Here is a 27188-nt window from a genome sequence, read left to right on the forward strand (position 1 = left end):
TGTTCTTCCCTTTCCACCTATTGATTATGTGACCTTGCAAAAGTCACTTAACCTCTCTGAGGCTCTGGGACACATGTGACCAATGTTATCAACCTCATAGGTTTGTGCTGAGAATAGATGTTTGAGAGAGTTCCTAGTAAAGCATTGTGCATGATAAACATCTCATCTGTTATCTTTACAACATTTCATTCTCTACTCCTTCTCCCTAAATACCTTTGGATTGATCTGTCTGTGTATGTACGAGTATCATCTTGTATACAAATATAGACAACCCTTCTATATTACCGTTGATGTGGGATTTTCCCATTGTTTGAAAATGGTGGCTAAGCTTTGTCAAAGTCATCAAGCCCTACCTTGGAAGAGAGTAAAATGGATCTGGATTCTCCCCAGTTTGGAGGCCAGGCTAGGAGTCTAATCTATCTTTTCAAAGAAAACTTCAGCAACATGATTATTCATATATTTGGAAATCTAATGAGCTTTCCAGCTTTAGTTTGAGTCAAGAAAACACCAAAAGGTGAAGTTATAAAAATAGGACTAAGGCTCTTTCCCAAGATCATTCATCCTTTCTCATCCACACCACACCCAGGTTTCCTGGCACATTTGGGCCAGGACACAAGTAGGTTGATTCACAGCTGAGTTGCTGGGAACTCTGACAGCCCTTCCTCCCGCACCTCTGAGCTGATGCCCTTGTAGGGACTTCTTGCAGATGCAGAAACAGCTAGTTTTCTGGAAAGGTTGGGTCATTTTCTCTGGATTTTACTTAAGGGTTCAGGCAAATATTGAAAAGTTACAGTTTAGACTAGGGAAATGTCAAAGGAGGGCTTGAATGTCAAGGGCAGTAATTTGCAGGTTTGCTTATTAGCAAATGCTGAGGGCACCTTGCAGGAATTTTCTAAGACTTTGAGATCCACAGTCACCACGTTGTTCAATGCCACGGATGCCCTTTTACTTTATGATCTATGATATACTCTAGGGAGCACCATTCAATGTAAATGGTGCTCCTCGCTTGTGTGCAATAGAGTTTGCTAGGATCAAGTTCTTGAAGAGCCAAACTTCTAGTTATAAACAGAGCTTTGTTTCTTATTCTGGTTTTCTCCTTACCACATACTAATTTTTTCCACAAACAGACCAATGAACAAATAAAAGATTTTCAAGCTCCAACTATAGTTTTAAGAGGGATAGAAGGTGAGATATATCCAGATGTGCACCATTTAAAATTCCTCAGTGGACAGTGCATGATGTATTTAGGAGGACAGCATATTTGTATTTAAAATGGACTCATGATAATTTATATTTCCCCTTTCTTATTTAATTTGGGTATAAATTTTCTCCTGTTATCCAAAAGTAGAACATTCCTATGAAGTCTTTCCTAAATGGAAATGGGTATAAAGAAGAAATTACCATTAATTTGCATGAAAAATTTCCGGCCACCAAACTAACCTATTACATCATACTAATAGGTGGTAAAAGCAGGAATGATGACATAAATTCACAGCCTGTATAAAGTAACTCTTAGGGAAGGTTAGCTCAGGGTGTTCGCTGCTTCTAGAACAGCTGCTGCAAAACATATAATGAAAGCTATTTTCACTTAAATTGTCCGATTTGGATTTCTCTGGTTAATGAAAATAGATATTAGCATAGATCTTTCATAAAGGTGAATGGTATAATATGACTTTTGAAAAGCAGAGAATTACATGCTCCTGCTATACCCAAAGAATCCCAGGAAAGACATGAAAGAAAATGATACTTCACTTTTAAATAAATTCCAAAGTCATCTCTCTGCCTCAGGCTCTCCAGATAAAAGACAGCAGCTGAGTAATTCAGGCAGTAGGTCTGGTGGCTCTGACAGAGGCTCCCTCGGAAATACTGCAAAGGGATAGCAAGGGGAAAATCAACAGAAGTGCAGAGAAAACTGACCCTAGACAGCCTTCCCTTTCCTCTTGATTTTATCATTAACCAGAAATGGGAAAATTGGAGAATCTAATATTATCAAGTATGAGCTATGGATCAATAGAAACAGATAATCTTCACAATAAATATTCTTTTTAAAAAATATGGTGGGCCTCCCTGATGGAGCAAAGGGTTGAGCGCAGCACTGTGAGGAAATCTGGGGTCTCTGCAGCTCGAGTTCGATCCCCGGCTGGCCAGGGAGCAACCCACATGGCGCAGCAGACCTCTCCTGACTCGCCCACTGCTCCCCTCAGCAGTATACTTTGGTCAACCTGCTGGTTCTCTTCCCCACTCTGTCACTGGTGAATCCTCTCACACCCCCGCATCTCTGGCCTGTACCCCAGCTCTTGTATGAATAAATAAATTAATTAATTAAAAAAAATAAAAAATATGGCATTTTATCAGATAGTATCACTTATATATGGAATATAGATAAATGGTTTTTTGGCTTTTTTTAAGCATACTTATTTTATTTATTTTTTTTTATATTCCCCATACAATTGCACCCCCCTTATTTTGACCCTAATCCCTCCTTTCCCCGCCTCCTCCCCCCATAGTGTGTCTCTGGTTCATTGTTTGTTGATTTTGATTTTTTCTTTCTTATAGTTATTCCTGGTCCCTTATTTAGGTTTTCTAGATTCCGGCTATGAGTGAGACCATCCGGTATTTTTCTTTTTCTTTCTGGCTTATTTTGCTGAGCATGATCCCTTCCAGCGCCATCCATGTTGCTGCAAGTTGCATGTGTTTATCTTTTTTGATTGCTGAGTAATGGAATATAGATAAATGAAACCAAACTAATAACAAACCCTAGAAATCTCAGCACAAAATGGGCCCAGTGGATGATCGTGGAGGACTGTGGGTGCCTTGGTTATGGGTATGGTGTGGTAACATACACCTGAGGCCTGTGATCCTGTATTTACAGTGCAATAAGCCAATGTTACCGCAATTAAAAAAAAAAGTAGTATTTTAACAATAAAAATAATAACCCCTTGAGTTAGCCCCTCAATAAATCACCTTCCCCATACTTAAAAATAACTCAATTTAGGACATCTTGATTTAATTCATCCTTTACTTCTGTATATACTTTGTTGAGGTCCATATTTCCTGCATAAAGCCTAGTGACAAATATTGCTCTTGATTTCTGAACTCATGTTGGTTGTTGTTAAGTCTGTGTTGGTGGTGGAGAAAGAGGACTCAGCCTAAGAAGCCACTAAAGGAAGTAACAATTGTCAAGGAAAATGAAAACCAAAAAAACTATTTCATTATAGGATCTCAGAGGACGAAATACTATGGGGAGAAATGTCAAATTTTGACATTTATCATTAAAATAATTTGGAAAGTGTTGTGTTTATTTCTGAGGGTTGGTGATATTGCAGATAATAGGGGAGAAAGGAGGACTTGGAGGTAAAGGGAGGATCCTCTTACAGGCTCCAAGACTATGAGAGGCTCATTACTAGGAGGCAAGTTTTTTTTTTAAATTTTCTTTATTTTTTAATTAATTAACATATATTTTACATCGTTGTTCATTTTTGTATAATGTTTGCTTTCTCCTCTCAGGTGTAGTTCCCATAAAATACCCACCACTAATTCACCTATGCACCATCACCATTGTTTTGAGGAGGCAATTTGAAGTCCATAAATGGTCAGGTTTAGAAACCCAGTTTTCCAACCTATTAGCTATGTGACGTTGGTCAAATTCTTTAACATCTTCAAGTCTGTTTCTTTTTCCTTGTCTTGCTCAGATGGCTCCCAAGTAAATACCATGGACCCCAACTTCCAATTGGTGAACCTCTTGTGAGATGGTATGTTCAACTATTACTGCTCATCTGTGCCCCCTTCCTCAGGAGGAGGAGATGTACTCTCTCCATTGAAGGTAAGCTTGGCCATGTGACTTTCTTTGGCTTGTAAAATATTAATGGATATGCCATGTATTGCTTCAGGCAGAAACTTAGAGTCAATGAGGGCTTTGGTCTGGTCGCTCATGTCTTTGTCAGGGCAACTGGAAATGTTCTAGATGGTGACTGCTCCCTCAGCATGGGTCCCCCAAGTGAGGACAGTGACAGAGTGGAAGCAAAGAGCATTAATGAGACATGAACCATACCACTGAGTTCTGGGGATTATTTGTTATTATGGCAAAATTGAATCTAATCTGACTAGAATTTTTTCAATTTAGAAAAAGTCTTTATAACTCACATTTGCGCACTTGAGCCAGTATGTAACTTTCTTATGTGGATTATATTAGGGACCTTTAATAAAGTCTGTCCACATCCCATGCTTTAGTAGGGTACAAGTGCACTTACGCTATGGTCTGAATGCTTGTGTTCCCCCAACTCCCCCAGATTCATGTGTTAATCTTAACCTTCAATATGATGGCATTAGGAGGTGGGATCTTTGGCAGGTGATTAGGTCAGGAGGTTAATGCTCTTCTCAGAGACTCAGAGAGCTCTTGGGCTCCTTCCACCATGTGAGAGGCATGTGTTTGTGACCCAGGAGAGGACAGTCACCTGATCTTGGAATCCACCTTTCAGAGATGTGAGAAATACAATATAAGCCACCCAGCCTGTGGTAATTTATTATAACAGTCTGAGAAGACAAAGACAATTTATGTGTTTTGATGAAAAGTTGGTATTTCTCCAGACTGTTTACCAAGAACTAAAAAAAAAAATTCTGACTCTATAGGAATAGGAGAGCTTGAGATTTTTACTAATTCCCAAATTTTTATATTCTTTCTCATGTTTTTCAGTTTTACTTATTCAAATCTGCTTTCAGTGTTCACTGGATCTATTACTTTGTTACTTATTTCTTGCTTTTTTTACCTGTTCAACATTTCTCCTTTTTAACTCTTCCAAGCATCATTTCCCCTAGAAGAATTTCCTGTCTGTAAGCACTTCCCCATCCCCCTACTCTGAAAACTTTCCTTTATAATATCTATGTTTCTTTTTACCCTGGTGTTTATCTCAGTTTGGTTATTAATTATTGGTGTCATTATTGGATTAATTGTTCCCCTACTAGACTGAAAACTGCCCAAGAGCAGGGGATACATCTAATTTTGCACCTATTGTGCACAGGATGTCAACTCCACATCCTACATTTAGCAAGTGCTCAGTACATCCCACTCTGTTTTTCAGAATGGAATCTAAGATTTCAAATCTTGCTAAATGAGAATAGACAGGGACTGGATTAAAAGGTTCAAGGTAAAAAAGAGCGGAGGAGGTTCAAATATCCAGCGAACAAATAAAGCACAGTTATCAAATCGGGGCTGCAGGTTTTCCTCTTTTCTCCTCCTTCCATACACAGAAGTTTTATTAAGAATATTGATGGATTTGAAGGCTTGTTTTGTTCCTTTCTGAGAGACTGACACTTTTGTTAGAAGAATAGCTGAACCGTGTAATTAGCCTACACAAACTATTGCTATGAATATTGCTTTAAATGGAAGTCATTTAAAAAACAGACTTGGAAATGACTTTTCCATGTGTGCAGGTTTTTGTGTTAATAAAACCCACACAAGACGTGACAATGGGAAAACAGAATCTGCAAGTTATTTTTGAAAATGTTGACTGGGGGAGAAAGGGATGGTTCCTTTGTGGGTGGGTGCTGGTGGAACTTTCCCAGGAACAGTAACAAAAAACAAAGAAACAAGTAGATATGAACAACAATCCTGGGAGGTGGGTGAATTTATGGGCACAAAGGATTTTACCTTTGCAAGCACAGAAATGAAATCCATTGGCGGTGAAGTCTCAGAAGCATCAACATAGTCCTTGATGATGCTGAAAAGGCTGTTCACGAAACCAGAGCTTGTCTAGGACCAGAGAGAAAGAAAATGAGAGTAGACACACACACAGGGGTAAGGATAGAAATTTGATGAGCTTCAACTATAACGCACAAATCTTTTTCATTTTAAATTAATCTCCTGGCAAAATTTGAAGATTCGTTTTCCTACAGTCTCCAGTATGTATTTTTCTATATGTTTTCTTAGGAATAACATATTTTTAGTCTCTCTCCTCTCTCCTTTTTTTTTAGAGGAAAGATTTTGTTTATTTATAATATATGTAAGAAAATATATTTGAGAATAAACACTCAGGAAGATATGGAGTTCATAGGGATAGATGTACTTTCTGAAATAGGGAAAAATAAAAAAAAGTTACTAAAGACTGGTTGATATTTGTAATGGATTGAAAAGATGTCAATGGACATTTAAATTTACTTTTTATTAACCCAAACAAACCCCTGACCACAAGAGTATAGTGGGCTAGAATATGGAATAAACCATATCCCAATATGGAATATAAGACATGGGGCTAGACCAAGCATGGATTTTCATGATTTTCTGGTGAATTTTAACATACAACTGCTGGCATCCTCTTATTTTGTTTTACCTGACTTAACTCTTCCAGGTTTGCAAAAAGCCTCCATAAATCCACATCCAGGAGATACTCATGATCTTGTAGATATTTTAGTGTATTCATGAAGATCTTTAAAAAAAAAATGTACATTACTTTCTGGATTGAAACATGCCGTTTCCTAGAACATTTAACACAGACTTCCCAAGTATAACTTTACAGAACAATTTAGAAGTCAGTGTTTCCAGGGTTTAAGGATTTTACTAAATGCCAACAATGACATTTGTGCTCCATAGAACATAGGCGCAGTGCCCGCTTCTGTCCGAAGTTGCTGTTATTACCCAGATGACCCCTATCCACATTCCTGTTGAACATCATCCGTTCAAATGGGCTTTTTCCACCTCACGGTGCCAAAGAAGACTCCAAGTCTCCCTTCTCACCAATAGCAAGAACTGCCTAACCTCAGACCTGAACAACATGCATGCTGAGTTCTCGTTAATTCCTTCTGCAAAAGACCCAACTATGTTTTATTTTCAGGGAATTAAATCAATTGTCTATTTTAGAGTTCTTCTGTAAGAAGGATGTTAGCCAGCCAACCATACCAACTCCCATTTCCATGTAAAAAGAGAGTTACTATCTGATAACTGGTGAGAGGTTTAGATTTGGATAAAAGCATTAAGTACTAATGAAATCATTGAGGAAGACTTAATATCCTTATGTGATAGGATGTTTTCAAACAGTAGCAGGTCTACCTTACAGCCAGACAAAAAAGAAGAACTGCAACCATTACAGATGCCCTGGTCTATAAACTACAGAGAGGTCAATTTATTGTACTAGGAAGACATTGTATAAATATGATAAAGCATTCAAAGGGACCTGTTATTTAAGAATTCTCGGTATGAAAAGAAGGATGTTAGACAGTCAGCCTTTATCATTTCCCATTTCCATGTGGATTATACAGTGAGTGATTCTTGAACTTGCATTAAAATCACCTGGCTCATCTCTTGATAAGCCAGAGATTGCTGAGCCCCATCACAGAGTCTCCGATTAGCGGGCCTCTGATGGATCAGGGAACACGCATTCTCATCATGTGATTTGGATACTGTTGGTCTAAGGCCCACACTTTGAGAACCACTGATGCAGTTTGTCCTAAAATCTATACAGTACTGGTTGTCTGGAAATCTGTCAATATCCAAGCTTTTAAAAATACAATTGTAAGAAATAGAAATCATTACTATAGGTAAATTCAGATCATTTAGAAGAAATAGTCTTCTTGTTATAAGATTTTTTGTTCTACAGAAATTTTGGTCATTAAAAAATATATTAGGTCCTCCAGTATGTTTATTTTACTATATGATTTACAAAATTCCTTATAAGCAACCCTGGAAAATTCATATTGGTTGTATAGAGGGAATTATATAGATACTCTAAATATATCACGACATTAGAAAATAAACTCAAACTTCTCTCTTTCAAAACAGAAAATGCTAGTTTGAAAACCTTATGCAGTTTACAGTGGGATAAAATATGTGTATTACGTCAGGGCAGGTGGTTAGTGCTCTGCAATGACCATTTTTCGTTACCACCCAGTTTCCATGTTCCCCTCCCCGCCCCTCCTCTGCTGCTTGTCACTGTCAAAAAGCTAATAAGCAGAGACAGAATTGACTCTATAAGCACTTTTTATTTTTCAGATCGCTGGCCATTGATCTGAGAGAATGGAGGGCTTAGCACCCGACCTCTCATGGCCATTGGTCTGAGAGAATGGAAAGATTGTTCTGCCATCTCATCCTCAGCTGGCCTTTGTATAATGAGTGAAACCAAACCAGCCATTCATCTTCCTTCGTAAATGACTTGTGGCTTCTTTTGCCCTGCAATGGGACAGTTGAGTGGAGGCAATAAAGACCACACAGACTGCAAAGCCTAAAGTACTTACCATCTTTACAGATAACTACCAACCCCTGGCTTTAGGAAATGGAGGACTAGACTTTCCTAAGCTCACATGGCAAATCCAGCACTTGAACTTCAATCTCCCATCACAATGCTTTTTCCTGTGTTAGAAAAGCCAAGATGTGGAGGCAATCTTGAGAACAAAGTGGCCCATCCTCCATGTGATCTTGGAAAGAGGTTGTGCTCTTCTCCTACCTTCTCCTATAGATGGTCCCAAAGGAATTCTGTGCTCAGAGCCTCACCAGGTCAAGGCTGCAGCACCGGACAACCACAGGGGCACCATTTAAATGGCAGATATCATGCACGCACCAGGTAACCTAACTCCACCATGCTACAAGCAGATGGTTGCTCAGAAATTGGTGGCCCTATTTGTGAGGGAGCAAGAGCTCCAAAGAGGGAACTGACTAAAGAGGGAATGGGCTGCCTTGAGGGGGGTCGTGTGCTCCCTGGCTCGATCAGTGTGTGAGCACAGGATGGGAATAAGGCAGAAGGGATTCAGGTATCAGAGATGGAGCTGGACAGTTAACTTAGAAGATCTTGTCCAATCCTGAGAGGCTGTGTTTAAAAGAATGAAGAGACAGATAGCAGATAAACAAAAATACACAAGAAATACAATGCTTTTATGATCTCCTCAAAGAAGGGACTCCCCATACCCAACTTTCTTTTTCTCAGCACAGAAGAGGAAAACAGTTGCCCAAAGGACCAAATTAAAATTCTCCATGTAACTCTCCTGCACTGTTGGTGGGAGTGCAAACTGGTCCAACCACTATGGAGAGCTGTGTGGAGATTTCTGGACCTACTAAACATGGAGCTTCCATATGATCCAGCAATTCCACTCCTAGGTATTTACCCAAAGGACACAGAAACATCAATTCCAAAGAGCACCTGCACCCCTATGTTTATAGCAGCACAATTTACAATAGCTAAGCTTTGGAAACAACCCAAATGCCTAAAAATAGATGACTGGATCAAGAAGATGTGGTACATATACACCATGGAATATTACTCAGCATTCAAAAAAGATAAACACATGCAATTTGCAGCAACATGGATGGCGCTGGAAGGGATCATGCTCAGCGGAATAAGCCAGAAAGAAAAAGAAAAATACCGGATGGTCTCACTCATAGCAGGAATCTAGAAAACTTAAATAAGGGACCAGGAAAATGAATAACTATAAGAAAGTAAAAATCAAAATCAACAAACAACTATGAACCAGAGACACTCTATGGGGGGTGGGGGCGGGGAGGGGAGGGATTGGGGTCAAAATAAGGGGGTTGCAATTGTATGGGGAATATAAAAATAAAATTTATTTAAAAAAAATAAAATAAAATAAAATTCTCCATGTACTATAAATGTCAAACCCAGCATTACCACTTTAAGAACCAGTAAATGGTCCAGGAAGTAAGTGCATTCGCTGGTGAAGAGCTCCCACATGGCCTCCTGCTGCTTCCTCAAGTCTAGCTGATCAGTGGGAAGATTTTGATGTATTTCCATGACTTCATTCCAGGTCTTATCCTTCACATGGGAGAAAACAGAGAACAAAACATTTCCATTTACTTTGACTTGCTGTGAAACAGCAGGAACAAGCAATCCCCCAAGTCATGATTTCCCTCTGCAGATCTTGGGCATCCATCTTGGTGGTGGCACCTCAAGCCCCCCACATAGTGGCTTCTACTCTGTATGGCTTTGGGATGCCAGGTCTTCCTGGTGGAAAGCATAGGATGCACAGCTTGTATTATTTTTAGTTAAAATGAAAAGGAATTCAAATTGATCTTGTTTTGAATTCTGTGTCAGGATTTTATGAGTCCCTTTCAGTTAATTGAGGAAAAAAAAAAAAAAAACCTCAAGAAACTGCAAACCCAGAACTGGGAAATTTAATATAGGTTCACTGGCAAAATGTGTTAAAATTAACTATTGTGGAATCATAAAAGTCTGAGAACTTAAAGACACCTTTAGAAATTGTCTCAGCAAAACAGCTTAGTTCCAAATTGGTGGCCCTTAGTTCCAAATTGAGGTCTGGAGAGAATAGTAGTAACAACTCTTGAACATTTATATGGGGCTTCCTGGTCTACAAAGTGGTCCCAGACCCATGACCTAATTTAAGATAAAATGAATTTCCCAAGACTCCATTGTGAATTAGAGAGAGCAGACCTCATGCCAACCAGCTTCAGCTTTCATTCCTGTGTCTTGCTGTTGTTCTGAACAAGGCAATAACTTGACAACTTAAAACAAAAACTAAGACAAGGGCCTCCCCTGGTGGTGCAGGTGGTTGAGCGCAACACTGTGAAGCTGTCCGCAGCCTCTTGCAGTGAGGGTGCGAGATACCCACATGGCAGCGAGATACCCACATGGCACAGCAGACCTCTCCTGTCTCACCTGCTGCTCCCCTCAGCAGTATATTTCAGTCAGTCTGCCTGTTCTGTTCTCTGCTCTGTCTCTTGTGAATCCTCTCACCCTCCCGCACATCTGGCCTGTACCCTGGTTCTCATATGCATGAATAAATAAAAATCTTTAAAAAAAAAAGACAAAAAAAAGAAGCCACTTCACACAGTACACAATTTATAAGATACCTTAAGGTTATGGAACTTGGAGCCCCTGAAGTCTATAATCTTCACAGAGGAGAGGCAGTTTTCCAGATCTGATATGTGCTTGTGTCTGTCTTTGCCCTGCTTAATTAAAGAAGGTTAGAAACAGGTTCTTCAAACATGAATTCTTTAATGCACAACTTTGAGGACCTTAGCTTCTCTTGTTCATTCATGCATGAGAATGAATGAGCCATCCCAACAGCAGTTGGAAAAGAAAAAATAGTTGAAAGCCACTTCTGAGTCCTAGTCTGACCCCAGGATCACAGAATGCCAACCGTGGAGGACAGAGGCTAGAGAGGATGTCTAGTCCAAACACTTCATTTTACTAATAACCACCCCCCTCCACCCCCATACCGAGGCACCAAATGGTCATACAGCAAATTGATGGGCTCTAAGACTCTATCACTACGTGCACTGATATAGCGTCCATTGCAGTTCTAAGTCTTCAAAACACTGGATTATAGGAGGCTAACTTCAGAAAGTTCCTTTGATGTATTAGTTCAAATCCTTATTTAACAGATGAATGAATAAAGCTGAGTGTTAAAGGAACTGCCCAACACAAAAATTCTGCTAAGGAATATCAGAATATGCTAGAAACTAGTTTCCTTAGAATGGAGCCATGAGCCACCCATTTAAAATAAGTTATACTTTTCCTTATAATTTTTATTTTTAAGATACTAGTTAAAATTTTTATTACAAAAGTTAATAATGGTTATTACCGAAAATTTGAAAAAATAAAGAGAAACAAAATAATGCCAGTTACCCATAATTCCTAACCACCCCTCCATAACCACCGAAAACACCTTTTTGATTGTATTTATAATGAATTTTTAATGGTGTGATGTATACGACATTCTTTTGTAACTTGCTTTTTAAACTTAATATATTGTACCCTTTGTTTTTGGACTCATTCAATATTCTATTGCTACGTCATGAATTATCACTTGAAAAGTTCATTTTACCGCCTAACCAAGATGATATCAAATAACAATGTCTAAGGCTTTCTGAAGCTGACTTGGCTATATTCCAAATGAACACTTATCACTTAATTTTTTAGCTTATCTGTTTTCTCGGGGTGCATTATGCTACGTATGGACTTAATGAGCTTGGTGGAAGTTAATCAACTTCGTGTTAGTGAGAAAAATAAGGCACAGCTTACCTGCCATTGCAGGCAGGTGCTCCCAGTGTGTCTGAATGAAGATCCTGTAAATGGTTTCAGAATGTGCTGGTGGCATGTGGCTGCTTTCTCTGGTAAGATTATGATACTGAAAGAGGAAACCTATGGGAGACTCACTAGCTTCCTTAGTAGCTAAGGAATCTTGGAGCCCGTTGGGGACCTTGTATAACAATTGGTGCATAAATCTTTTGTTGATGTCTGAATCCTAGCAACTGCCTTTTGTGGAAATAAAAAAATTCCAGTAGCTAGTTGGAAGATAAAGAAGCTGAGGCAACAGTTGCAGCATTGAAGCTGTGGGGCGGTGGGCATAGCCCTCTCTCGTGAAGGGCACTATTGCTCTCCCTGAGGCTGACCAACCTCCTGACTGCCCAACATGCTGGTGGACACACCATTGAGGAGGGAGGCAAAGTCCCTGCAGAGGTTACCTTAACTCTTCTGAGTGACAGACCCACTTAATACCTTGTTTCTTCAGCCATGGCTAAGAGAAACCATGAGAAGCATTTGAGGGTATTTGAGGATATGGAGAATGAAGAAAAGTAGGAAGCCAAGGTTAATTCTGGGCTTGCAAAATTCTAGGGTGGAATGAAATTTGCAATAGGAAAGGGTGACATAGAACTGGAGTAAATGGATAAACAGGAATATGTCAACAGGAATATGAGTATTTGGGAGTGGTTGACAAAGAGTGCCCTTGACTCTGTGAAAACAGGCGAGACCTTTGAGAGCTCTGTTGAGAGGAAGGAAGGAGGCATGTCTGGTTCTGGTTCTGCTTCTGGTTCTGGAGCTACACGCTTGGATGAGCAGCACAGTGTCAGCACTGAAACACACCCAGAATCAGACTGAGGCTGCTGGGGACAAATCCCTATTCGGCCGCTTTATGGCTGTGTGACCTCAGGCAAGTTATTGAACCTCTTTCAATCTCAGTTTCCCTATTTGCAAAACAGGGGTAATAATGTTACCTGTCTTGTTGGGTTGTTGTGGGATGAGTGAGTTAATATATGTAAACTATGACAGACATAAACAGACACATGTAAGTGGAAGTGGTGGTATCTTGGGAGAACACAGAGCCAGTCATTTCTTTTCTTCCAAAAACAGGAATGGGGTGTCGGGGTGTGGTCAGGCCTTCCTTCTGCCCACAGCATACCAACTTGTCCCCGGCAGGAAAGGTTCAAGGACCACTGATTGTGACTTATAACACTTTAGTAAGAGACAGAACCAAGAATGAACTAAAAAAAAAAAACCCACTAGAATTAATCCAACCAAGTTTCTCAGAAATAGAAGCGTATTTGTGGAGTCTGGTTGTGTGCTCTCATTAATTTTTCAGTGTTCCCCATATGCACGACACTGATTGCAAACCAGGGCATAATGTTTGTGAGAGTTTACTTCATTGAGTGAGCTGTTTTCTAAACTGTATCAACTTATAAATTCAGAGTTGTAAAGCATCACAATATTAGGATTGCTTTGTTTTCTTTGCAGAGCTCATTAGCCACTAGCAATTAGCACTGTTTTGCTGCACATAATGGCAGCATTTGGCATGTTCTGCCCCCACTACTATGGAAATGATGATATTGTTTAAATCTCATGTGCCACCTGCCCTCACAAAGAGAAAAAGTGAAATAAAGACACTTCTGCCATGGCTTACTTTCTCAGCTACAGGTGGAGTAAGGAAAACAAAAATGACGACACACGTCACTCACCACTCCTCTCTTGGAGAAAGGCCATCTGGGTTTTTTGGATTCTGTAGGTGAAACGAAAATATATTAGTACTTTGAGTTATATTAGTTCTTTGAGTAACTACTGAGATCATTGCAGTGCTTTATAAAACCTGCTGTTTCAAATGGATCAAACAGAATCCAGCTTGCTTTTATTCTCCTTCTCTTGAGGATGCACAAAATGGAAATTCAAATTTATGAAGATGTGTGAGTGAAGCAAGGTTGGAAACTAAAGGCTGGCGTTCTTTTTGCTACCATCAGAGATAATGTCCAGTTTCTTTACCAGAGTATTGTTTCGCCTTCTTTTCTCCATCACTTGTGGAGAAATTTATAAAAAGTTAAAAAAAAAAAGTTGAACATTTCATTGTGTCTTAACACTCTAGGAGTAAAAGGACTTCATTTTAATTCTACTCTAGCAGAAACCATTCCAGCATATGTGACTTCAATAGTCAGATGAAACATGGGGATGCAGAGACACAATAATCCCCAGGTGAGTGGATCCCAGGCGCCTGCGTGGGGAACATCAACACGTGTCAGCAGTCTGTATGTGGGGACTCACTGGCTGCCTGCAAGAGTCCCTACATGTTGCTCTGAGTCCAGACAGAAGTCACTATCCAATAATAGCTTCTTAGGGTCATTGGGAAGTAAAGCTTAGATTCTGGTTTCTTGTATGTCATTTTTATCAACTCATGATGTTACCCAGGGAAAGCTGGGGATCACTCCTAGGTTTTGATCAAGGTATTCTGATCACCCAGTTTACAAAATGGGTGTCATAGAGTTATCCCCCATCTGTGAACTTCATCAGGAGACTGCATAACCCTTCAGTTCTACCTGTGTGTCATTGACTACATGCTTGGGCTTCAGGAACTTTCCCCTATCAAAGCCCTGGAATGCACCTGTCTGACTGATTATCTAATTCATTGACCTTTTTAAAAGGGAGATTAGGTGGAATTTCCCCTTGGGACAATTCAATTTGACCATTCTTAGTCCCCAAATACTTGGTGGCAAATGTGTATGTCCAATTTGAACTGCAATCATTGGGATCTCTGATCTCTTCAGATTCTTCCCTCTGCTTTTCTAACTTTGGGGATAATTTCAGGGCTTTGGGAGAGCTTCACAAGTGGTCAGAAGGTTTAAACAAGTCTTTCTTGAATCCATAATCTTTTATTATTGATATGAAATATTGAGTTTTGCAGAATCAGAATCTTTCTCTACAATGTCTTTACCTGACACCTGTGTACACCAAAGTTTACACCAGGATTTGGGAGCAGAGAACTATTTTGCTTCTTGAAAAGATGACATGGAGGGACCCTGGGCTTCTGGAGATGCCTTGAAGGTAAGTCTTTGGGAATCGCCCCATTTTTTTGAGCATTTCAACTCCACCTGGAGCTATTTTATGCTCTGTCTCTTCAAGTAAGGATTCTTTCATATAAAGGAGTCTCTTAAGAGCAAAACCTTAAAAAAAACTGACCAGAATAGAAAAACCTCAACTCTTGTTTTAGCTCTCAAGACTTTGATTTGCCCACCCTTGGAATCAAGGGGAATGAGCCATAATCATTGCTTTCTTTCAACCCATCTTCCACTGGGTTGAAGATGCACACAGACCTGTCAGGCTGCACCTTTTTATAAACATGGATCTGTTGTCACAGGGACTTCTGCCTCCACATGGTAGCACCCTGGCTGGAAGACACCAGTGCCAGCATCTTCCAGGACTTGGGTGGAGGTAGCTTTATAAAAATGATGAGGAAGCTGCCTACCAGCCTAGAAAGAACATTCTACCCCAAGATGGTGACTGTCCCCAGTGCACTGCCCCCCCCCCCGCTCTTGTATATGGAGCAAATTATTTGACAAGAGGACCTTTGGAGCAACAGTCTATACTTCAAGCATCTCTGTAAATGGAACGCCCGATGCCAAAACTGGTGTTCAGCTTGCTCCAGTAACTCACGACAGATGCCTGTTCTAACTGGTGAGACACCTGTTCTAACTGGCCACACCAAATGTTCTCCTAGTTATCAAATATTCTGAAAATGCCCCCTGCTTATTACCCATATTTCCCATAGCAGGCCTATAGTGAAAGTATGATAATGAACGGACCTGAATTCAGCACCAGAAGTGGGTGGCACATGTAATCGGCAGCTCCATCTGACACCAGAAGGTCCCCGGGGAACATCTCAAGTCCAGGTAAGTTGAGCACCACAGAGCTTCGCCTGTGCTCGAAGAACCTGCACTCGAGAGATGAAAGGAGAGTGCTCAGAGCAGGAGGTGGCAGTTCCCCTTCCGACCACCCCACCATTCAGAGGTGAGTAGCCTGGTGTAGCTTTCCTGGGCAGGTCTTGGGGGGCAGGGGGGCTGGGTGGGGGGTGCGGGTAAGACAGGGCTATGACACATATGCCACGCATTTACTTGACAGTGTTCTGAGACTTCTTCACCGTTTATGATTTTAACTAACTCAAAGCAGAAGATCTCACCTAGAAATGCCAACACAAACATCCCTGGCTTGTTCCGACTGGGGAGGCTATTAGCCAGAAAACCCTTGAACACAAGAGTCTTTGCAAATCACACACCTCAGAGGTGCCCAGCACGCATGGGTGTGAGCCTCAGTACCTCCTGACCTGAGGCTGGCAGTTTAAAGTCAACACTTGCTTATCTCAAAGAATAACGAGCACAAGTTTTTGGAAAAACTTAAACAGATCTAACTCCCATCTCAGTTTCTTCAACCCCATTTCTTGAAACTTCCTGTTGGTTAGTCAGTCACAAAATGAACAGCTGGCATAGCAGAGAGAGTGGGAAGCAGCTCCAAAGCCACTAGGCATTTATTTGCTCAGTCAATTCCTGATAACATGTAACGGTGGAGATTTCCATTACTTCCCCATCAGCATCGTTCAGTGTTCTGTTGGTCTATTTTGAGGGATGAGAGATGCAATTCCTTGTATTTATTGCTTTGTCAGTGCAAGAAACATGTCCTATCAGCACGGGGGTCAGCCGATGCTCTTTCGTAGACAACCCATTGCTACTGATGGTCAGGAATGAATGAAGAAACCCCCCTCTGATGTCACCCTCGAAGTATTTTGCTTCATCAAGTAGTTTTGCAGATCCATGCTCGCCTCTCCTCTGGACCCTAAACTCCTAGCTCTTGCTTTAAATTTAGTAAGGACTCAATCAACATTTCTTTAGTAAATGGAACATGGACCAAACCACACACAGCCAGGGTCATCACTGGCATTTTCTTACACAAACTCCTGCAGAGTAGCGGACCAGTGACCGCTACCACTCACTCTTCTCCAAATTCACCCTGACTTCTTGCCTCCAGGCCTCAGCTCAGGTAGTTTCATCGTCCTACCCAGCTCCACTTAGCATGGCAAACTCATGTTCATCTTCAATTCCAGTTTAGACACCTGTTCTTCCTTTCTGATCCACTCAAGGCCTCGCTCCTCCCTCACCTGATCCTTCTGTTCTCAGTGATGATTTCATGGAAGGCTCCGGCTGTGTCTTACATATCATAGAATCTAAGCGCCTTGCCTAGAACCTGACACAGCAGCTATTCAAATAAGCTCATTGAATAAATAGGCACACTGACTTATGGAGTGACACATACCTAGTTCCTCTCAAATGAACTTGCTTTTTCATTCTAGGCCATAAGTGAATAATTATAAGCACAGACAATAGCAAAATGTAAGTCGAGTCCCTCCCCCTGCCTCATTAGAGATGGTTAAATGACCCCTCTTCTTTTCTCCCTTATCTGGGGTACATTGTGACACAAGGCATTCATTAGAGAGCACTTAGGCTGTGTTTTAGAGTTCAGTTTACACAGACATAGCAGAAGGGACAATGGGTTTGCACAAAGCTAGAGCTTGTGACCTTGGCTTTGTTGCCTTGGTGCTTAAAACCCAGTGGTGCTCATTCTGGAAAGGTGGGCATTTTATATTTATTAGAAGAGGGTGAGGGTTAATAAAAATATCAAGAGTCATACAGTTGTAACCAGAGAGACCCAGGAAAACAATGAAAAGTACATCTGTGCACCGAGAAATGGAGACGAGGAGGGTGCGGAAGACCTGGTCCTACACACCCACTGCTTGGTGGTGGACTGGCTCTCTGGACCCTGTGCCACATCTGCAGGGCTGCACAGGTAGTTAGATTAATGATATTAATGCAAATAGTTCCAATGACTTCAGAATGACTTTTAATTTAATTATTGTTGGGGGAGGGGTTTTGATGATTCCAAACTGGTACCTTCTTTTGCTATTCCAAATATTAGGAATAAAAAATCCTTTATGCGTCTATAAAAATTGCATGCATGCAGAATCATTGCGTCCAGGTCTAGACTGATTATCTCTGGAAACAATCATTGTAATAAATTCAGAATTGCTCCCTTTTTCCTCCACACAAAATGCTGTGTGCATGGGGTAGCAGTGTCTTGTTGAAGAGGGTAGGAAAGAGAATTTTTTGTTAGTTTAATTTCCTCATAGGGAGATGAAGGTTGGAAATGAACTAATAACAAATGCTAAATGTTTGGGGTGTGGCCGACAGCCCATTGTCTTGGTGTAAGTACAGAATAACTTTACGCTGCCTTTTATTTGTTTGGAAAAATCACAATTAAACAAACATCATTGAGAAATGCCTTTTTTTTTTTTTTTGGTTTGATGATTGCTAGCCTGGTTCTTTGCTTCATTAGAAAATTCTGGACCTAGGATATTGTATAACTAGGCACCTGTCCTAGACTTTGCAGCCCCCTTGGGCTTGCCAGCTGCCTCCCCCCTACCCCATTCAGAAACCCCAAATCAGCCCCACTTTCACTAACCCTGAGTTGCGTTGCCCCAGGCTGGTCAAATCCGAGGGGACTAGTCCCATGGCTGCTGGAGTGGCTGCGTCTCCCTTCTGGTACCAGAAAGTCATCTTATTCTGTTCTCTGCTGAAGATCCAAAGGCCCGTGGTGTGGGCTGGGGTGGCAACCATTTCAAGAATCCAGAGAATTCTCCCACTGCTGACAGGCTGCACACCCATGAGTCAACACCAACAATGAGCCTTCTCTCGATGGTGCCAGAAAAGTTTCTGGCTGCGGAAAATGTGTCCCCCAGTGGACCTCAAATGCATACACTTTGCAAGGAATAGATTGATCTTCTTGACTATTATTCTAATTTAAAATCAGCTGATGTTTACTGAGCACCAATTCTTACTAGACACTATGCTCAAGTCTTTCCATACATTATCATATTGATTTTCACAAGCAGCCTATGAAGTGGAAATTACTGTTCTCATTTTAGAATGAAGCTGAGGCTTAGAGAGATAAAGAACTCACTTAAGGTCTCATTGTTAGTGAACAGAAGACCCAGAATTCAAAATTCAAATATGCAAATTTGCCTCCAAAAAGACTTGTAAATGGAAGAGGATACTAATCCGTTTTCAAGCAAGGTATGTGGTTTTTTTTCTTCTCAAATTGATGTAATAATGACTATCACTTTAGGTAAAAGAGGAACGCAGCAGGTTGAATGAAAGCTCCTTCCCTCTCCCCACCCAAGATATGTCCACAGTCCTAAAAGAACTAACAGAATGGAACAGACCAAAGAACCTGTATGGTGGGTGAAAGGAAGGACCACAGCCTGCTAATTCCCAGGTACAAATTTTAGTGAAAAATAATGAAAAAGGCTAGAGAATATGGGAGGGAGTGATGTATGCCCATTCATGACAGGAACCCCCAATCTGCACTCAGTTGTTTTCCCCAGGACTCTGCTCACTCAGACCGCTTTCTGGGTGTGCTTTGATTCTGTCTCTAATAAACATTTTTTTGCTTTACTTAGATGTGGCTTGGCTTTGAATTGTCTCACAAGTCAGTCAAGGACTCATGAATCCAGGAATCCAAAGATGATGAATTTTGGAGTTCAGGAATCCAAAACCAGAGAACAGACCCAGCTGAGCCCAGCTGAGATCAACTGACCACCAGTGGACAAAGATTTATAGAAACAGTAGCGAGTTGTTGTTTTAAATGACTGAGATTAGTTTGTTAGGCAGCCACAGTTAACTGATACATGAACCCCATAATCTGCATTTTCTTATGGCTTTGTGATTATCCTGTACCTTTGTTCGTACATTTAGATCAACTGGGCTTCAAATCAATGAAGACTGCGTAGAATGATCTCATCCCACCAATTATGAATAGCAAGCTCTTGTTTGAGTACAGAAGTCCAATAAGAAAAGTAACTGATATTCCATTCCTAGGAGTTTACCCAAAGGACACAAAAACACTAATTTGAAAGGAAGCCTGCGCCCCTCTGTTGTTGCAGCACCAATTACAATAGCCAAGCTATGGAAACAAACTAAATGCCCCCAAAACAAATGAATGGATCGAGAAGATATGGTTCACATACACAATAGAACACTACTCCATGATCAAAGAAGATAAACATATGCAATTTGCAGCAACACAGATGGAGCTGGAAGGGATTATGCTAAGTGAATTAAGTCAGAAGGGAAAAAAAAATAGGTGGGGCCTAGGAAAACCAAACAAAGGGTCAGGAAAAAGACAAAACTTGCAAGCTGACCATAGCCTTGAGGCAAACAGCAGGGGCTGGAGAGAGAGAGAGGTGCAAAAGGGAAGGGAAGAGCACAGGAAACTATGGTGATGGTTCGTGGTTACCTTGGTGGTGGGAGAACTATCTGGGCTACGTCTGAGTGGAAAGCAATGATATAAGAAAATAAATAAATTGGGCCTCCCTGGTGGCACAAGGGGTTAAGACACAGCACCTTGAATCTATCCACAGGCAGCCACTGCAGCATGGCTTGATTCCCAGCCACAGAGGTGAAGCCCACATGGCGCAGCAGACCTCTCCTGTCTTGCCCACTGCTCCCCTCAGCAGTGTATTTCAGTCAGTCTGCCTGTTCTGCTCCCCACTCTGTCTCTGGTGAATCCTCTCACCCCCCTGCATCTCTGGCCTGTACCCCAGTTCTTGTATGCATAAATAAAAAAAAAATCTTTAAAAAAAGAAAATAAATTATAAAATAGAAAAGTAATGATTCCCCGTGAGTTCCTCTGTGACTTTCCAAGTGAGATGAGGGTTCGGCTACCAATCCTTCATGCTGGGTGGATGAAATCACGCCTGGCTCTTTCCTGGGCTGTCATAGTGTAACAGGGTGGTCCCCAGGAAAGGGGGAGGTTCCAGGTTCCCTGCCCCACCCAAAAGGAGGATGGAGCTGAGCAGAGAGAAGAAGCTGCAGAGGAGACTGAGGAAGGAAGGAAGCAGGATGGAGAACCAGGAGGAGACCTGCAGGAGGCACATGGAGCCTAGAGACACGTGAAGAAACTGCGCTTGCCTTTTGGTCATGGACTGGGTGACACAGATGTGGGTGAGACCCGTGGGGAGGTGACAATGGCAGCTTTTATCTTGATGTTGATTTTGCTCTTTTCCTTCAGGGATTGTCTGGTTGTTTCTGACCCTTTTCTGTGGGTCCCCACTGGAAGATGCTTTGGACTTGTGGCAGGCTTTGGGGCCTTGCTCTGGGCCATTCCCATATGGATGGACTTTTACCCACGAGGGGACGGGTAACTTTGGGTGCTTGATTTAGAAACTAGATTCTTTGCCTTTCCTGTATTGTTTATCAATTGTATTAAAGTTTCTTCCCATTAAAGTTTCATATGTTTTGTGTTGATGCGGCGGATGGCAGAACCTATTTAGAGCGGGCAGGTTTCGGGGGTTCTGGGGTGCACCTCTCCCTGCCCTGTAACAATAGAAGCTTTCACCCTTAGAAGGGGTGGCAAATCCACAGAAGGGGTGGCAAATCCACTGCCCCAACCTGGAGACCCCACTCAAATTTCAGAACTGGCTTCTGAAGTGACACATGCCACCTGCATTCGAGAGAGGGTCACGTTCTGTCAACGGGCATCTTACACCTGAACACCTTTCTTGTTCCTTTTATCTGTATCCTCTGAATTTCTCTTTGAAAAGCTGTTGAATGTTTCTGGCCTTTCCATTTCCTCTGCCTGACAAAATCTACTACCAAGTGGGTGCTAATTAAGTCACAGGCCAAGTTATTGGCAATTCAAAATGAAGACCAGGACAGCCTGCGGCTGTCAGATCCTCCTGAAAGAGTCACAGCAAAATGCTTTGGTCTTAAAGGAGACTCTTGAAATTAGGACTCTTTCGCCCATAAACGTGAAGGATAATCTAAGGGTTGTAAAATAAAATGCCCTGATTAACAGCTTTGCTGTATCAGAGCAGAAATAAAGATATAAAAGTAGAGTGTCAACAGATTTTATAGCATTGGAAAGAATGAAGACATACACACCTGGACAGAGGCGGTTCTTCTCTCTGAAATAAATTGAAAATATATACATTTTAGTTTTGTTTAAGTGCATTCCAAATTCCAAAGTAGACATCATGAAATGAGAGGTAATTGGTATTCCCATCTAGAATATTTCAGATTTTTCTTTTTTGGGAGGAGGGGGAAAGGAAGATTAGAAATCTGAATAATTGGGCCTCCCAGGTGGTGCAAGGGGTTAAGCACCACACTGTGAAGCAATCTGCAGCCTTTGTAACACAAGTTCGATCCCCAGCCTGCCAGGGAGCATCCTACATGGCGCAGCCAACCTCTCCTGTCTCGCCCGCTGCTCCCCTCAGCAGTGTATTTCGTCAGTCTGCCTGTTCTGTTCCCCACTCTGTCTCTGGTGAATCCTCTCACCCTCCCCCACTCGCATCTCTGGCCTATACCCCAGCTCTTGTATGCATAAATAAATAAATCTTCAAAAAATAAAAAGAAATCTGAATAATTTGCTCTTTTTCCCCTTTGAAACCAGTCAATACAGGTGCTCTTCAAATGGTGTGTGTTTGCAAAAGGGTCACTTTCCTTACTATCTGATGCTTGACAGGTCATCTGAAGCCTGACCTCAGGGGGCTCTTTTTTAAATGCCTTCCAGGTGAGCTAGACCTCCAGTCTACTTTTCCAGACAGCTGTATGCCATTTACTTAAATAGTGTGTGTCTCCTCAACAAGCCCTTTCGTTGCTCCCATCACAAGACCCTTGGCCTTGGGATAATGAGGCAGCCTTGCCATTTATTGTTTGGTTCACAGAGGGAGAGGCAGGGGGCTTTGAGTGTGTTTTACCTGAGGCGTAGGGGACCGTGGTGTGAGACTGGGCAGTGACTGGCCTCCAGTCCCTGGGAGAGAGGCCTGGGGGAGGGACCCCTCATTGATGGATGGAGATTCTGGAGGGGCATGCTCCTCAGCGGGCCCTGTTTGGGGCTGGAAAAAGTCAGCAGCATTGAGGGCACTATCAGCGTCCAGAGGCACTTTCGGAGTCCAGTCCACTTTTGTCCTCACAGGCGACGAGAGGTTGAAAGAATCCTGTAGGCTTCCAGGTAGGCTTTGGGATAAGAAATGCGAGGAGACTGCAGGCGCCTTCCAGCTTCCCCAGGTGGGCACTTTGAACGTCTCTTGCTGAGACAGTGAGCGCGAAGTACCACAGCCACTGTTCCTTAATCTCCTCAAAGTGGGAGAGGTGGAAATTCGGCTCGGGGCTTGCCTGTCAAAGTGGAGCAGATTCCCCTGGTTCTCACAGTGCTGCTCAGAGGAGATACCCAGGTAAGTCTTGCAGTCTTGGGATTGTTCCTCTGGCTGGGGTGACTCTGTCTTCTCCATGCAGCTACAAGGTTGTGTTTCTGGAAGCTTCCAGGGAACCCTGTTGGAGTTGCTGTTCTCCTGATCACACAGGGCTGGTTGAGTCTCCTCATCCAATAGTAAGTCTTTCTCTGGACTGTCCTTGTCCTTCCCCAGAGAATGATTATTAGCAGGTTGTTGCATCTTAAGTCAGGAAGAGTGGACTGTGGAATCTGTTACAAATGAGGGAGACTGAGCTGAGAAAAAAATGGTATCTGAAATTTCACATGAAAACTTCTAAATCAGAAAGATAGAACCTAGTTAACATTAAGCTCCCCCATGTCTTGAAGATAATTAATGTTAAGTCTAGACTTCCATTTAAATAATTAAACAATGAAATTTGTTTAAGGCTTTTAAAAGTTCTGGTGACCTAAGAGCCTTCTCAGAAGTCACGTAGCCCATCACCTGTTGAGTATTCCACTTTAAGAGAATCAAACATACAAAATATTTCCCTTAATTCTGCCTTATTTAATTAATTTTAGCATTTTTGATGTATTCCAGGGATGTAAAAATAAGGAAAACAAGGCCTTTTCCCTCCAGGTTTAAATTATAGAATAAGACATGGTTTCGAGAGATATTGATGTGAAATATTTGGCAAAAAAACTTTCTAGATTTTATCACTCCTTACGTTTTCGAAAAATAACTTGCGAGTTTGAAAAGAAAAACCCAGATGTCGCCCAGATGCCTTGACTCTCATGAGTAGAGGTGTTTTCTAGGATTCACTAACACAGAACTACCTCCCAGTGAAGCTCTTTTCACACTCAAGCAAAACTGATTTTATCATTTGACAACTTGATTCAAGGTGACATGGAAGTGATTTATTGATGTCTATTGCATAGTCTCCCATATGTGGGAAGGTGCTGATCCTTACCCACGCCATCAATAACTGCCTAAGAGTCAGTTCTTGATTACTTACAGACCTGGTGTGGAACAGATCAGGTAGCCGCCTTCCCTTGCCAAGGGCAGCATGGAAGGTGCTTTTAAACTTTGCGTCACTTCTTTGTGGATGGCTGTTTAGTAACCGACCTCCTATTCTGAGATCTCCAATACTCATTTCAACAAATCCATAATTCCAAAGTGAAACTCAGCAATCCACAGCTCACTGCTAAGGAACACGTGGATGGCCAAATTCTCAGGGTAGCCACTAATTTACCTTTTCAGTGCTGCTTAATTTTAACTGCACTGACAACACCTTTTGGTGGAACTTTTTCTACAGTGTATTCTCAGCTTCCTCCGTTTGATCATGGAGAACAGCAAATGCTAGCCAATAAACCTTTCTTTTCTCGTTGACCTGACCTCCTTAGACTGATTATCCCTCATAGTACAAGTGAAATACGATGATTTATTGACCAGAATTAACTGTGATTCTGTGGAGAATATAATAATTGTTATAAGTTTCTATAGCATGATTATTTGACCCAAAGCCAATGGCCCCACCCTGATGTACTCCCTAATTTTTACTTGTTTCTCATTCTGCTACAGGGCAGGAGAAGGGGCACCTGACCGCCAAACCTGCCTCCTCTAAATGGTTCTGCCAACCGCTCCATTAATACAAAACATACTCTAGTGTGTAAGACCTTTCATAGAAATTAACTTTAGTACAATTAGTGTGCAATGAGAACAGAAGGGAGAGAACAGCTAAAATAGTTTCCACATGAAACACACAAACTTACCCGTGCCCTGGTGAGTAAATGCCCAGCCAAAGAGGGTTGGCCCAAAGCAGGACCGCTGAGGCCCAAAAGTCTATTGGGGACCCATAGGAAAGAGACAGAAGGGGCCAGGCAAGTCTGGCAGGAAAAGAGCAAAATCAAAATACAAGTCACAGTAAAGGCTGCCATTGTCAGCCTCCCCATGGGACTCTCACCCTTATCTCTGTCTCTTTCAAGGGTCTCCTTCCATGTCCCCCTGGTCCCTGGTGCAAGTCTAAGGCTGAGAAGAAAGTGTAGCTTCTTCACGTCTCCCTGCTTCATGTGCCTCCTCCAGGTCTCCCTGATATCTTTCCTTCTTCCTTCTAGTCTTTTCTAGCTTCACCTCCCTGCCCAGCTCCACCTTCCTGAGGGTGAGGCAGGGAACCTGGAACCTCCCCTACCGTGGGGATTACACGGTTACAGTTGTAGTTTGTGTACTGGCTTATGGCAGCCACTCTTTTCCCTTTGTTTCCCCTGATCTGTTTTGCAAGTGGAAGTCCAACAACCTTGCAGGGCAATAGGCAGAGATGTAGCCTAGCCAATAAAGAGAAGCCCAATGTTATGGCATTGTCATGGCTGTGAGATTGATCTTAGGGACTTCATGTTCCATTATATTCACTCTGCTACTGTCATCTGGTTTAAGGCCAAATGAAAATAATAATAGTTTCAGACTGATTTTTAGATTGGAGACTTGCTGCAGGAGCTTCTCAGATATCAAGTGAAGTCAGTTCAAACTTACCTGCATAAAAATCTGAAATTCTTAATTTTGTGTTTGCTTTAATATTTTGAGCTGAGAACTCTAGTGTTACAGAACTTTCTTTACATGTAGAACTAATATGCATGAGGTGCTCTTATTGGGGGAGTAGGCGGGTGAGTGTAATGCCAGGAAAAAGAATGTTACATTTTAATTAAGGAGGGTGGATCTGGTTTTGCTTTTAGTTTGGTAATTTCTGATTGTTGCTATAAGTGTTATTAAAAAACATTTAAAAAACAAAAATTCATGAAATTACAGATCTAATTGGTTTTATTAATGATTCTTGAATCAGGCAGCATTCCATCTAGATACTGGCAAGGGTTAGTAATATGACGGGTATTTAGAGACAGAGGGTGGGGAAGGTTATCAGCAAAGGAAATATTTCTGTTAAAGCCATCTTCCCTTAGGGAAAGGCGGGGGATCTTATCATGCAGATGATCTCACTGGTTCTAACTAGGAAACTCCTGATTGATTGGTTCAGGATCACCCTGCTGAAAAAGGTCAAAACTGCAATGAGATTAGGTATTAAGTCTGAGTGGGGTCCCAGCGGGAAGGACTCATTTTGTTCTTTCTGTTTTTTTCACAGGCCCATTCTGATTATTGATGAAACAGGTATAGTCAGTCTCTTCAGAGCCTCCACCGAAGGGGTCAACTCCTTGTCCTCCCAACAAACTAATGGCTGAGCTGAGGGCTGGAGTTACAGGTACTTTCACACACATACACGCCCTGGGAATTTTATTATTTTCTCCTTTCTAGTATTGTCCAAGTTCTGGCAGCAGCACAGTTAAAGGAATTTAGTGTGTTTACATAAGCACTCGCACAATGGATCTACCAGAGCTCTTAGACCTTGGGCTTCCCTTCTGTCATTTTGCCTTCTCTCCTCCTGTGAGGGGTTAGACACTGCTGTGGATTTCCTTTCCTGACACCAGTGTGTGGCTGCTGATAGGAGGTTATTATGGCTGATAGGAAGGGCATAATTGTCGTTAAGCATTATTTATTGGCCAGTGTCATAAAAATTGGAACTGAGGCAAGAGTAACTGTGGACATGACTCATGCAGAACTGGAGAAACTGAGCACAGCGGGGCTGCAGGAGGCAGTTTGCAGAGGGAAGAGCTGCGGTCACTGGAGCAAGCAATCTACCTGCTTTAGCTGCCCCTCCCAACCCCCCACCAGCTAGACTGGTGACCTGGGACCAGCCACTCCCGCCTGTCAGCCCCCAGCTTGCATTTTTGAAAGTGCATCTGGGAGCCTCCCTCACAGGCTTGTGGGAGGCCGTGGGAGGCGGGATCAGAGGAGGTAACAGCTGAGACTCCTAGGAGACCACCCCTACCACTCCCCCAAATGACCACCTCCTGGAGATCGGGTAAAGTCTCAAAATAGAAATGTGTAGGCTA

The 27188-nt window shown here is 41.9% G+C and overlaps 1 protein-coding gene across 1 annotated transcript in view; it reads right to left on the reverse strand.

The window, feature by feature from the left end:
- The window catches only part of PLEKHG7 (pleckstrin homology and RhoGEF domain containing G7), a 75015-nt gene that overhangs the window by 15872 nt on the left and 31955 nt on the right, over positions 1-27188 (reverse strand). Inside the window, exons 7-17 of the mRNA XM_037515186.2 lie at positions 25442-25574; positions 22801-23496; positions 17794-17807; positions 16082-16085; positions 15803-15935; positions 13694-13734; positions 10808-10903; positions 9609-9752; positions 6327-6422; positions 5648-5749; positions 1753-1866 (exon numbers count right to left, since the gene is read on the reverse strand). Of these exons, the coding sequence (XP_037371083.1) occupies positions 1753-1866; positions 5648-5749; positions 6327-6422; positions 9609-9752; positions 10808-10903; positions 13694-13734; positions 15803-15935; positions 16082-16085; positions 17794-17807; positions 22801-23496; positions 25442-25574 (1573 nt within the window). The remainder of the gene's footprint in view (positions 1-1752; positions 1867-5647; positions 5750-6326; positions 6423-9608; positions 9753-10807; positions 10904-13693; positions 13735-15802; positions 15936-16081; positions 16086-17793; positions 17808-22800; positions 23497-25441; positions 25575-27188) is intronic.

This window comes from Talpa occidentalis, unplaced genomic scaffold, assembly GCF_014898055.3.
Source record: "Talpa occidentalis isolate TD23 unplaced genomic scaffold, MPIMG_talOcc4v2.1 talOcc4.16, whole genome shotgun sequence".
NCBI lineage: Eukaryota > Metazoa > Chordata > Mammalia > Eulipotyphla > Talpidae > Talpa > Talpa occidentalis.